Raw genomic sequence first — 13,819 nt, 5'->3', positions numbered from 1 at the left:
AGAGTCCAAACACAACCAACCACAGCTGTAAGTGATGGAAAGTAACTAAGTTTATTTATTCAAGTACTGTAATTAAATACAATTTTAAGATACTTTTACTTTTCTTCAGTTTTTCCATCTTCAGTAACACTTAACTTAAATCCCCCTATGTAGCATTATAAGCAGCAGATAATATGTAATAAATGGGTAACAACATGCTACAATGTACACAGCTACAGAGGGATTTCTAAATATTTTTTATTTGTTAAGTGCATAGATAACTGCTAATATATGCATTATAAAGTGTGTCTTATAAAAAAGCAACACAAAGCTTTGTAAAGATTTAATAATGACATAATAGGTACATTAATTAAAGTCATGCTCTGTGTTTGTAATGCTATTGTAAACAAATGGGTCTTTAGCAGTCTATAATCTGTGAAGTTTATATAAGTGCTTATAAATATCTTATAATTTAACAATAAACATGTTTATGGTGCTATCATTAGAACTTATATTGTAACACATAATAATGTCAAAAAGCATTTTATAAGGACTTATCTTGAGGCTTTACCTGTGTAAACATGACCGATTAAATACTGTATGAGGACTTAAAGGCTCAAAGGCACTTATGAAGTAGTAGTAGTAGTAGTAGTAGTAAAGGGATTCAGCTTTAATCACCTCCTAAATGTTTCAGCACGTCAGGCTGCCTGAGTAATAAACACAGTGACAGCAGCCTCACCTCCAGAGGATGTGATGCAACGCACTTATTATCATAATATATGCTGATATCATCGCTGCAGCCCTCCGCCAATCAGCGCGCTTCACTTTCACCACCTGCTAGGAACTGAATTCCATCATTCCATGCATTCCTGCCCTCCTCCCTCCCTCCCTCCCTCCTCCCTCCTCCTCCTCCTCCTCTTCCTCGTTTAGCCTACAACCAAGTTAGTCCCGACAGCTCTGCTACTATTGTCTCCCCTCGTACCCGAAGCGTCAAACCATCCGTGGCTGTTTTGTTGTGACTCTCTGTGGGATATATTTTGTTTTTATTTATTTTTCTGTGTGGACTCTATCAGACTGGACGATACCAAAGTGGCGCTTGAAGGAGGTATGTGCTGCTGAACATGAAGTTGTGTCTCACTGACATTGTTTCGGGTTTGGAGGATGAGAGGGAGCTCGTTTTCTTCTTATTTTTAGTCCTGTGGCGCAAAATCAGCCGTTTTAAGTGAAATGTCCAGCGCGTAAAGGAACACTTTTGGATATAAAACAGGGCTGAGATGAAACCCGCCTGCTTATACGAGGGGGGAATTTCATTCACGATATGAAGCGGAGCTGCTGGCGGGTTCCCAAACTTTCCCACGTCAAGAAACCCTCTTTAGCCATATGCTTTCTCTCCGGGGGATTTGGAGACATGTAGTCGTCGCTCTGATATCCCGAAATCAATTCGCGATCTTTCACTTCAACTTAAAGCTGTGATTTGCTTTTTATTTCAACGAGCCCGACAAGGAAGCGCTGGTATAGATAAATAAATAAAAAAAGGCTGGTGGGAATAAAAGCGGACGCACTTGCTGCGAGTAGAGTTGGTTTCAGTTTTGCGCGAGTGGATCATTAAAAAGTGTCTTTACGCGCAGCACGCAGGCGGTGCGTGTTGTCAGAGCTACAGGACAATGAACGCTAAGTGTTTACTCCAGGTCAGTCCGAAGCTGTAGTCTTTAATGATCTCGCTCAAAACGCTGTTTTCCTGGTAAAACGAGGGAAAGGTATTTGAGGAATGCAGAAAGAGGGAAGAGAAGCGCGCTGGAGAGTTTTTTTTTTTTTTTTTCTTATCCACAAATACCTCTCATAGCGGAGATAGACTGAAGGATCCTGATACAATGTAGGACAGCAACGCTCCAACAAATGCTCAAACATATGCTGGAAGGCCAGAGATAATACAACAAACTACAGGACAATAACAGTGAAGCCAATGCTACAATACAAGTAAGAGTCCTGCATCAAAACTTAAAGGTGCACTGTGTAGTGTTGGGGGAAGAAATTTAATCAGAGGGAAAGATATTCATTGACCATTTATGTTTCTTTGTTTTCATGACATAATAATCTAAATAAACAAACTGACCTCAAAGGACAACACAACTTCACACTGTTTTACTTTGTTTATATGTGGTGGACCCTGCCACCTTTAGCTTCAAACAGTGTTCTGGGAACCTTATTGTCCTCTGAGAACAGCCTGTTTATTTAGTTATGGAGACATTTTTTTTATTATTCACTCATTATTATTGTAAACATAACAATTCTGAGCTTGAATTTCTTCTCCAAAACTACATAGTGCCCCTTTAAAACAATGAGATATTTGATAACTGATCACCAGTCATGTGGATATAATGACTAAGAAGGTAAAGGCAAGTGCTAAAACAAGTAGAACTGGTAAGTTCAGTAAGTTAGATCACTTTACTGTATATCATATCACAATATAACAATATCCAAAATATAAGAGGATATATAGTCTCATATCACGATTTATTAGCACAAGCAGTTGATGTAGATTTGCAAATAACATTTAACACTAGGGCTGCAATTAAAATTGTATATCTGTTGATTATTTTCTCAATAAATTCATCATTTGGTCTAAAAAGTTGACAAGAGGCTTGAAATCAAAGAAAGTTTGTTCTTGTTAAAAAATTCTTTGCTTTATCAGGTCAAAACTCAATCATTTTTAATTTAGTCTCATACATGATAAAGAAGAGCAGCAGATTCTTACATTAGAGGAGCTGGAACCAAAATATCAATATGTATCATACAGCTTTCTCTTGCAATACAATGATCAATACGCTGGCGCCAAATACTGCTGTTTATATTAAAACATGCAGGGGTTTAACTTCGTGACTCCCTGTGGTGTAACTTTCTGATCCGTAGTTGTATCCATCCTTTAAACATATGAACTCCAGAACTTTGAGTGATTTCCCACATGGACACAGTCACTTTTTTAAACATCGTTTCAGCTCAGCACATGTCAAAATCTGTGAAGCTGACACCACAATGCAGTGAACAAATACATCATCCCTGCACTTTGCCTTTTTAAGGGGTATTTTTTCTTCTTCCTCAGCTTGACAGATGTCGTGACGTATCATTAAATGATTAGATGATTGTCTTGCACTGCATCGATCACTGCAGAAACGCTGTATCGTGATATTGTCATTATCGTGGGCGACATATCTTGAATCGTATCATATCGTGAGTTACTCTGTGATTCCCGCCCTCAGTCAAAAATGTTCTGATGTTTGATTTCGTCGCCCGGTTTGAGAAGATTTCAAAACATCAAGATTTGTATCGTGTAGTGAATAAAGCATAAAAAATACTATGATATTATTTTAAGGCCATGTCCTCCAGCCCGATTCATAAAATAACAATGCTACGAAAAAAGTACCAAAAACTTACAACAGACCTTTGAAACCGTTCTTAAAGGGGCACTGTGTAGTTTTGGAGATTACATTAATGAGGTAATAACACAAACTCAAAAATATTCATCTTTTCCATAACTTAAGAAAGGTGGCAGGGCCCGCCAAATATAAACAAACACTCAGTAATCAACTCTCCTTCTTCCGGATGTTATATTTCCTTGCCTTCATATAAAGTGCTACAACAGTTCTCATTTCACCTCAACCTTTTCAGCACCGTGCCCTCCCCTCTGTCCCACAGGCGTCCAAGCATGGAGACACCACTGGATGTTCTGTCGAGAGCAGCATCATTTGTTCATGCAAACGAAGAAGAGAGTAAGTCTGATCAGATGTGTGTCAGTAGAAGTCGAGTTAAGGTGCATGTGTTTTTCATGTCTGGACTCTCATGCTGTCTGTGGACAAACGATCTGTGGGGTTTACGTTACAGCCGCGGGGTCGATGAAGTGCAGCATCATGTCGAGCCATAAGCCTCGGCCCTGTTGTCTGCCGTAAGACAATAGGCGTCGTTGTGCTGCGCGAGCTTGCAGTTGCAGATACACACAGGCAAATAAGACCAACCGCACTCAACTGCCATCAGAACTGCTTTCTGGGCAGCTTGTTTGCTCTTGTCAACCTGCTTTCACTGGAATCAGGGTGGGGTTGCTCTGTCTCATCTGCTCCTCTCTCGGTTTCTGTCTCTAACTTCCTCCTCCTCTCTCTCTCTTCCTCCTCTCTCTGCCTCCTGTCCTCGTCTGTCTTTTCCTTTCTCCTCTCCTAATCGTGTCTGAGGACTTCTCGGGCTGCTGTTAAAAAAAAAAAATTCCTTCCGAGATTAAGCCGAAATGGCCAATCCTTGTCAGCAGGCCTCTCTCTCTCCCTCTCTCCTCTCTCTGTTATCTGGAGGTGGAGGTTTGTTGTTTTTTAGCAGATTGCATGTCATGCATTGAATAATTGTCTTCTGGCTGAGCAGCAGTTAAGCCTGAATTAGCGTGTTAGAGTAAGTGTTTAAAAAAGTTGAAGTGGATTTGTGATTTTTTATTTTTTTTTTAGTTTGTTTATGATGTGAAGAAATTTGAAGCTCCACAAGCGTCAGGGAGCGCTGAGTTCTTCAAAGGAAGGCAAACGGTGCACTGAAATCCATCAAGAGGCATGAATATTTTAATTTGGTAGAGGTGCAAAGTAGCTCTTGGTACAAACATTTCACACCGAGAAAACAACTTCTTCAAGTATTTAGAGTTGCCTCTTTCAGAGATGCTTGATGATTGATCAACTGGGAATTAGAGCAGCAAACTCGTCAATCAAGAGAAAATTAAGCGGCAACTCTTTTTAATAATTAAATCTTTTCAGTCATTTTTCATGCAAAAGTGTCAAATGTTTGTTTGTTCCAGCTTCTTAAATGAATGAAAGGATTTGCTGCTTTCTTGATTATTTATAATAGTAGATGAAGAGTCCTTGGGTTTTGAACTGTTGGACAAAAGAAGCAGTTTGGAGGTGTTTGTGTTCTTACACAGTTTTTTGACATTTTGAAGACTAAACAATTAATCGATTTGTCATATTAAAGGAAAAGTTCACCCTAAAATGAACATTCTTTTTTTTTTAACCCTTTAAAAGAAGTCCCCATCTACTTCAGTTGTTTGGGGGGAAAAATGCAGCAACTCTGTTTTGACATTCGGGTGAGAAGATAATGACTACATTTTCATTTTTGTGTGAATTTATCCTTTAGATTAATTGATAATGAAAATAATCGTTAGTTGCCGCCCTTCTTGGAATATACCCTATAAATACACGGGACTTTTAGATAATCACTTTGGTGTATTTGGGATATTTATAAAGGGTTTCAGCTGTGAAACGTCTCCTGTGTCAGCGGTTTGTTCCCATAATGCTTCGGCTCAAACGCGCTGAATATCTGCTTCCTCGCACTTCTGAGTGAAATGTCCTGGGAGCTCTCCTCCCCTCCTCCTCCGCTCCCTCGCTCCCCTGCAGTGTTTTTGTTTTTTTCCTCTGCGCTGATGTCACTTTTTGTTGTGGGTCGTGCATGGCCTCTTTGTCCAAAGACAATGCACTCGACCTGCTTCCACAATAGAGCAGGAGAAACAGGCGAGCCAGCCATCCAGCCTACCAAGCCAGTTAACCAGCCAGCTAGTCTGCTGAACTAGCTGCGAGTCAGTCCTGACTGACCTACAGGCAGTTCAGTCAGTAACTCCTGCTTACTTTTTTGCATTAATGACAAGCCTTTGTAATGCCTGTGCTGCCGCTGTGACTCAGAAGGCCCGAGTAAGGCTTGTGAGGGCTGTAGTTCAACATTCATGAAAAGCATTGTTGAGTTTTTAAAACACAGTCCTGCAGATAACCCATCTCTGTTGGAAATGACTCAGGTTATCACGCAAATGCCATCTTGAGGGAAATTAAATTACAGTTTATGAATAATGCATTGGTCCCAGGTCTTGCTGCTTGGCTCTAAAGTGGAAAATATACAACAATAATGTCCCAAAATAGATTGTTGGCCTTGGCCCGGATTAATTAAGGAGGCCTGAATATGAGAGCTTATCTAAAATTAAAACCCTGTCCTTGTTTGTGTTTTTATTCAAATGTAGACTTTGTTAAACCTCTGGGATTTATTCTGCTTTTAAATTTGAAATGACTGTACTTTTTGTCAGTTTGCGCACATAATACACGTGATGGGTTGATAGCAGCAACAGCTTTTCTTTTTTTTTGTCTCAGAGCAGAAGGCGTCTGTCCGCTGGTGTTACAGTTTGGTTTACAGGTCCTGCATTTCATAAAAACATAAACATTTTATTACAGAAAGTATATGAAACCGCTGACCAAAGTAGTACGTACGTCTTCATTCCGTAACTTGCGGATGGAATTATTGAGAAAATGAATTATTCCTCTTTTTGTTGGGGCGCTCCTGGAGCCTCTGCGACGAACCCAGAACCCAACTTTAACCAGCCACCAAAATCCAGATGAGGCAAGAGAGGAGCTGATGTTGATACATACATCTACATCTTATTTTTTACCATGAGCTCACAGGAATTATGTTTTAGCAACAATCTGTATGTGTCTTACGTAGGTTTCTCTCTTTCTTCTCTCTCTCTATATACATATATATATATATATGTATTTGCATATGCACTTTATTCCTGCTGTTCCATACCCATTCTCTTTTATACATCTAGTTAGTTAGTTACATCATATCTTATTGATCTTGTTGAGGCTGAAACGGAAGATCAGACATGAAAACTGTACTTTCACCTCTTGTTTTTCAGATAAATGTATTTTTTCCAATTAATATTCTCCTAAAAAGACGAGAATTAAACATCAAAGTGGAGGCAGTAAAGGACAGGTAAAGGCCTTTGCAGTGAAATGCAGTTACTGAATTTATCAGAGCTATACATACAAAACAACTAAACATGATTTTATAGTTTGTGCAGGATTCTCCCTTCCATATAATGTGGAGTGCATCATAACTAACTACATTATTTTCCCCAGATCTATTCCCAAGTAGTCTTCTTTACCAAGTTTTTTCATTAAGCATTTTGTGTGTTGTTTATTTATTATCTCTAGCGTTTTCATTTTTTTGTACACAGAAATAATAATGATCCAAAACTAAGTCTTCCACAGACCTCAGAAAACACTGTAATGCATCGATGATGAAAAATGTTATCATAATTAGTTATTTGCTAGATAGACATGAACATAAATCAGTTAATTCCCCATTCTATTATTTACACACCTATATGTACTGTATATGTAGACACTTGAGCAGGGCTGATCCTTGCTGTCAGTGAGCTTGAACTCCTTCTGGTTGGAGGACAACACTAATCACAGCTCTTAAGTCAAATAGTCCTGACCTTGAATATACAGTAATTACCGTACACACTTACTAAAAAAGCAGTGAAGTAATCCGTGCCTTATATTTAATGGTGAATGCGGGGAAATACTTAATACTTGCCGCCACCCCTGCATAGCAATTTTGGTGGCTACTTGGAAGATTTTGCAGTGTGCTCCACCCTTCCTGGAAGCAAACCTGTATTTGAAATCAACCTTGGATCCCACTCCAGGCCCGGCTCCAAGGACAGATCAAAACAGTTTTGTTTGTAGCTCAGTGTTTTCTAAATTACAGCAGTTTCTTGTACATTTTTAGAGGAAATTCTTTGGTTTTGGTGCGAATGCAGACACATAACCAGTCAGCGTGCCCTGACTGTGCCTGTTGGGTCTTGGATGTTAGATCAAAGCTGGTAAATCCAGAGTGGGCTGGTGGTTTAAGGCCCTGTTGAAGAGATGGAATATGGACCTTTTGTTTCTGACAGGAACCACAACAAAAGAAGAACTGGTGCCAAGAGAAGGTGGTTGGCTGAGATCTGTACTGTGCCCTCTGCTCTACTTCTGCACACACACAGATGCACATGCTGTACACCGAAGTCCCGCTTGTTTGTTTAGAGAAAACGCACACACACACACACACACACACACACACGCACACACTTACAGAATCCCCTTTCATTGTTATAGTTTCCATGGTTTGTTCAAACACTCCCACTCTTTTCCTTAAATCTTGGGTGAAGGGAAGTTGTCCCTTTGAACAGAACAACTACTACTAACACATTCTTATATCTACAACTACACAACAAATTCCAGCTGCAAAAAATCTCAATTGAGCTGATTCAACACCATTCTCTCTCAGACTTTGAGCTTAAATGCATATTTATTACAAGGTTGTATTTGTGTTGCCATCTCCAGTATAGATATCCGATCTTGGGTGACCTCCCCACTGTCTGAGTTTGCTTAACGTCACGGTGAAATGCAGTTAAACTTGGTCAGCTTTGTTAGAACAGTGCCTCCCTTTAGCCGTTGGTAGGTAATCTGATTTGAAATGAATTGCTTTAGTACTCACACACTAAAATGGTATTTCTCTGCTCAAAATGAGGCAGATGGGTGATCTTAGCCATGGGCTACTGAACCTTGATTTATCTTTTCAGCCATGCCAGCTGCAGGCATGGTTCTATGGATGGTTTGTTGCAGACTGAAATATGTCAACAACTATTGGATAGATTTGTATGAAGTCCCCAGAGGATGAATCCTATTGATGACGGTGATACTTTTAATTGAGTGCCATCTTTTGTCTGATACTTTATGATCAAATAGCTGTAAACTAATGAATTCTAGTGATTAGCATATGCTAGCATGCTAACACACTGAACTAAGATTTCCAGAGATGTGGACCTAAGTCGGTACAAGTCACTGTTTTGATGACTTGCAACTTGACCTGTCAGAAAATAAATGAATTGAGACTCAACATCGACAGGCAAACTGTAACTCAGTCTGGTCAAAGTGATCGTGTACTGTAGCTCCACACTGTCCCGAGTTGAACTACTTCACGCCTGGTTAATTAGACTTTGCGCTTTTTAACCTTTTCAACAGCAGCGTGATATATTCTCAGGAAGAGAGCAGATGAGACGAGTCAGAGCTTGTTGATGCTCAGTGGTCTATCGTCGGATCAACGCCGAAAGTGAAATCGGAGAGCTTGCATCATGGCACTTTGTCTAAACCCTGCTGGAGGCAAAGATTACTCGAGGTGGGAGGTAATTTGACCGAAGATTCATGCCCGTGTGTGGGATGGGTGTGGGTTTTGGGTGCATGTGGAGCAAGGAGTGGGTTTGCCCTCCAGCTGCCTGCCCAGGTTTCTGATAAATATTTTTCAATGCTGCCGGAGCAACATGACACAGGTGTTAATCAAGTAGTCATAATAGTGTGAGCATGCAGGTGGCGTGCATCATAAATTCATCATTGCGACGCATCTTCCCTGCATGGCCTGTTAAGGTTATAGTTTGGGTCTTTTGATGTGGGGTTGTATGGAGAAGCAGCATGTAGCACCTACAGAGAAGCAGAACATTGTGCTGCTATAAACCTGACCAGCAGCAAGATGTATTTTAGCCACCTAAAAGAAGGCACACGTGAAAAAATATATATGTATCCGTTTAATCAAGTTGTTATGTAATCAAGAGAGTTTGAACTTTAACACGTGATGTGGTCCTTGGATGTTCTAGTAACGCAGCAAGTCACAACACAAAAGGGGCGAGCTTTGTTGCACATAATGATCTCCTTTTTTGCAGGATTGCTAAAACCAGTGTGAACACTCTTTCCCATAAAATCCTTTTGGCAGATGCTACATGTGTCTGTAGTTTATTTGGTCTTCATTGGTTTAACGATGTTAAAGGAATAGTTTGATAGTTCCTGGAGTCTCTGCTGTTGGTTGGTAACCTCACAATGACAACAGGACTTCAGGAAGTCACTGCTTGCGGTCAAGAAATAGTCCGGACACATAACCCCCCGTAAACTGCAACAAGTCAATTCACATGTTGTTTTTTGTAGAAAATTGAGCAAATGATTATTTTGCCAGCTTTATAGACGCTGGTAGTGGATGTTTTTGGTTTTGGACAGAGCAAAAGCTTCCCCCTGCTTCCACTTGTTACGGTAAACTAAGCTAAGCTAAGCTATCCACCCTCTGGCTATAGCTCAATGCACCGCGTACAGATATGAGAGTGGTATCAATCCTCTGAGCTGAATCTTGGCAAAAAAGCTGACAAAATATCGAAAATGTCAGAACTATTCTTTTAACCTCTGTCACCTGTGGTGCTTTTACTACTTAAATACATTTAAAGTAGTAACTGTAAATATAAAACAAACACTTAAAGCCAAGTGACTCATTCAGACGTAATATCACACCACAGTGTGAGAAGTGCTGGTGAAGGTCTTATCTCTGTTGACTCTTCACACACAGTTAAATTGACTGTGCTGTACTTTTTAAACTTTCACTCCCAGTCTTTGGCAATGAAGATACAAACCTCCCTGATGGTGTCACTGATGCCCCGGGAGGAATTACTGCTGCTCCTTCTTTCTAAGTCAATTCAATAATTTAATTCTTGCATCTGACAGTTGATTTGGCCTGTCTGCACCTGCAGCCTGCACACGGGCTCAGTCTTCTTATTACAGACTTCTGTTAACTCTGTCCATCACATGCCACAGACACAACTAAAGTGCAGTAGCTGATATTTAGGAGTAGTATCTCAGTCAAGGGCAGTGGCAGGATTCCTACAATAATACTTCACATGCTGTGAATGCATGGTGTGATGAAACAGGAAGGGAAGAGGTGGATGTGAGAGAAGGGCAGGAGCGTAACAATAACGTTGGCAGTAAAGTCCTACGCCATACATCGTCTATACATCACTTTGACTCAGTCATCCACGAGATTGTTAAAGCGCTCATAAAAACTTTGCTGATAACAAAGATTTATCTACGCCAGACACCTTGACCCACGCACACACACCGATAGCAGTCGATAACTCAAACGCTGTTAACAGTTAATGACATCATACCCTATTAATCAATAAAAAGGTACCAGACACTGAGTGCAGAGCAGACAGGATAATAGGCGATAAAACATGGTGGTGTCTGACACAATAGAGAGCTCAGTCCCTCATGCATAGTTCAACATTTATGGCATGCACACACACAATGTATACATACGCAACTACAGTACACTAGATGCCAGCGTGCTCCACTTTGTCCCCCATTGTTTGGTTTATGACTGTTGTGTTTGCTGCAGACTTCTATCATGAGCTCATAAATTATAGTCGGTCATTCACTCACTCACACACTTACTGCTGTAGACAGATCAATGCATGCCCAATCATTCAATCACAGGGCAGGCGACAGTCTGTGAAGTCATTCCAGTGATTATGCTAAGCTAAGCTATCCAACCTCATGGAGATAGCGGGTTGTGCAGTAAGCGGAAGGTCACTGGTTTGAATCCCCGGCTCCCCCGTCTGCATGTCGAAGTACCCCAAATTGCTCCTGATGAGCAGGTTGGCACCTTGCATTACAGCCTTTGCCATCAATGTATGAATGTGTGTGTGTAAAGCGCTACAGAAATGCAGTTTCAGCTAACGCTCGGCAATAAGGTGTAAAATCTTATTTCACAAAATGTTAAACTACTCCTTTAACATAATATAGCACCTGTTGTATTTAAATACATTTAGTATTAGTAGTATTACACAAGTAATACCAGTACAAATTAAACAAACAGTGAATCATTCAGACTGTGACTGTGTGCTCTTTTGACTCAGATGGTGAATAGTTGTCAAAATGTCAAAGACAGCCACAATAGCAAAGTAATACTTATTTAAAGGTGTACAGCATTTATTTTATGTCTATCATAAAGGAAGGGGGGTAGACTTTAGAAAGGCTCTTTACATGCACGGGTCCATTGAAAGGTGGGTTGTCTGCATAAGCCAAGTAGAGCTAGGTTTAAATGAAAATCTATTCAGTGCTCGTTCAAGAGTCCCTCCTCTCTGCCATCAGTCTATCTTCTGTTGTCTCACCCTCCTCCCTCCCTCTTTCTGTGCCTCCACATACACTTCCCTCCGCACTTACTAGTCTGTTGACTGCTGCACACACACACAGACACACACACGCACGCACACACACACACACACACAGAGGCACTTACGTCATTGTCGCTGCTTTGTTAAGTGTCGTGGTTCAGCGGGCGGCCATTAAGAATCGAGGGGCAAGAGGCCGACACGGTCACAAGGTCAAAGGTCACGTGTCAGAGGGTCACAGTTGCGAGTCAGGAGGTTAAATACAATCGACCCTTGTTTTTTGTCTACACGCAGCATTTCTGATTTGCACTTTGACCAAAACAATTCTTGGTACATTTACATACCAGGGTAGAATTGTTCACCACGTTCATTTCTGCACAAGACAGCAGGTTTTCTTCATTTGTGAAAAGACTGTTGCCTCACTCCTGAAACAGTTGTGTATAGCTAAGTTAGACATGTAGTTTTATATTTGATGTGATAAATCCCCTTGCATTGATCTCCTCATCACTGCAAACTCATTGTTGATAGCTAACACTTTTGGCCACCAGCTGATGCTTTTCACCTGCCGGCAAGAAGTTATCTGGTCTTTCAGAATAAGGTTGTATGAGGACTCATCCACCACACTGAAAATGCAAACTTGTTTCATAGGTGGAGCTTTTCACTCGCACCAGTACATCAACATTTCCTGCCTGAGTCAAATGGTCAAATGACAAGAGGGACTGCTTGACTTTGCGGCTCTGTCTGCCTTCCTCTCAGAACTCATGTCCTACATTCGCTCTCAGTGAATGCCATGCTCGCCGGTCCCACACCAGCTCTGCTGTCTTAGCGAGGGAACTGTTTCTCAGAGCCGTGCTGACCACACATACTTTACATTCCTCTCTTTTTGATAGGACTCGCCATAGTTACTCAGGATGAAATGAAACAGAGAAGAAAAATTTCACCTTTGTAGGAGCTGGAAGGGAATTAATGCTGAGACATACTGAGTTTTATTTGTGGTTCAGTTGCTGTTTCACTCGGTGTGTGAGTGTGTGTGAATAAAAAAAATGCTACAGCATTTTTATGTCAAATAACTTTCATTTTACTTTTAATTCTCAGAATACAAGGCCGAATAATTCGCCCTCTAGTGTAAATTTCGCAAATCTGCAGCAAATAAAGTAACATTCATAACATTTCATTCATTCATTAATCCATCTTTGCCCTGTCTGTGCATGCCACTGCCCTGTTTGTCAGCATCTTGGTGGGGATTGTCGTGGTGCGACCCCAGTGATTACCAGAAAAATCGGCGTGGCAGATTTTACCGGCCCTTTCCTTTAAAACTTTATGAAAGAAATATAAATACTTCTCTCCAGGGTGACTGACGTTTGTTTAAATACTCTTTCTCCTCTCCATTTCTCTGTCCCTCTCTCACTCACTGAAGAAGACCAGACTACAGGCTGCACAGTGCCAAAAACAGGTTATGATAACTAAAAGGTGAAAAAGTGTGAAAAATTGTCATAAATCAGGAGAGATGCGGGAGAATTGTGACCCCGAGAGGAAACAGGGAGAGGGAGAAGAAAAATGGGAGTCTCCTGGTAAAATCAGGAGGGTTGGCAGGTGTTGTAAAACAATATGAGAAGTTGGTAGATTAGAAAAGTACTTTATAAATGCAGGTCTTTTAACCAAACCTAAGTCAACTTTGCTAGGAATTAAAAAATTATTAACTGAGCATCTTTTTATGCATTATGTTCTGTAAGAGATAGAAATGTTTTTCGAACATATATACCACTATATCTGTGATGATCCTATCTTGTGTTGTCTTGGCTGACCTAATTTAGTCCAAGAATATAAATTCTTTTGAAGGAAATAGGAAGGTGAACCCTAGTGTGTGAACACACTCCTCTCAGAGAAGTATGTATAGTATTTGTAGCCTTGGCATCCAGTGATAAGGTTGTGTTGACACCATCTGAGCATGCCCGGGCTGCAATCCAGGCTGAACATGAGTGTGTAATGGCACAGAGCCTGCTGTTCCCCGTAGGAGCAGTCTTGGCC

General features: G+C 40.7%; 1 protein-coding gene across 2 annotated transcripts in view; it reads left to right on the top strand.

Annotated features, from left to right (window-relative positions):
* The first annotated feature begins 925 nt into the window (after positions 1-925).
* The window catches only part of vgll4b (vestigial-like family member 4b), a 43,150-nt gene continuing 30,256 nt past the window's right edge, over positions 926-13,819 (top strand). Inside the window, exons 1-2 of one of the 2 annotated variants that reach the window (XM_084349558.1) lie at positions 926-1,084; positions 3,673-3,746. In XM_084349558.1, coding sequence (XP_084205684.1) covers positions 3,683-3,746 — 64 coding nt within the window. In that variant the 5' untranslated portion in view covers positions 926-1,084; positions 3,673-3,682. Of the gene's footprint in view, positions 1,085-1,927; positions 1,957-3,672; positions 3,747-13,819 lie in introns of those variants that run through there. The other variant, XM_084349556.1, reaches the window with a different exon arrangement.

This window comes from Pagrus pagrus, assembly GCF_965226575.1.
Source record: "Pagrus pagrus genome assembly, chromosome: 3".
NCBI lineage: Eukaryota > Metazoa > Chordata > Actinopteri > Spariformes > Sparidae > Pagrus > Pagrus pagrus.
Note: the sequence above shows the minus strand (reverse complement) of the source record. Positions and strands in the feature narration are given on the sequence as shown.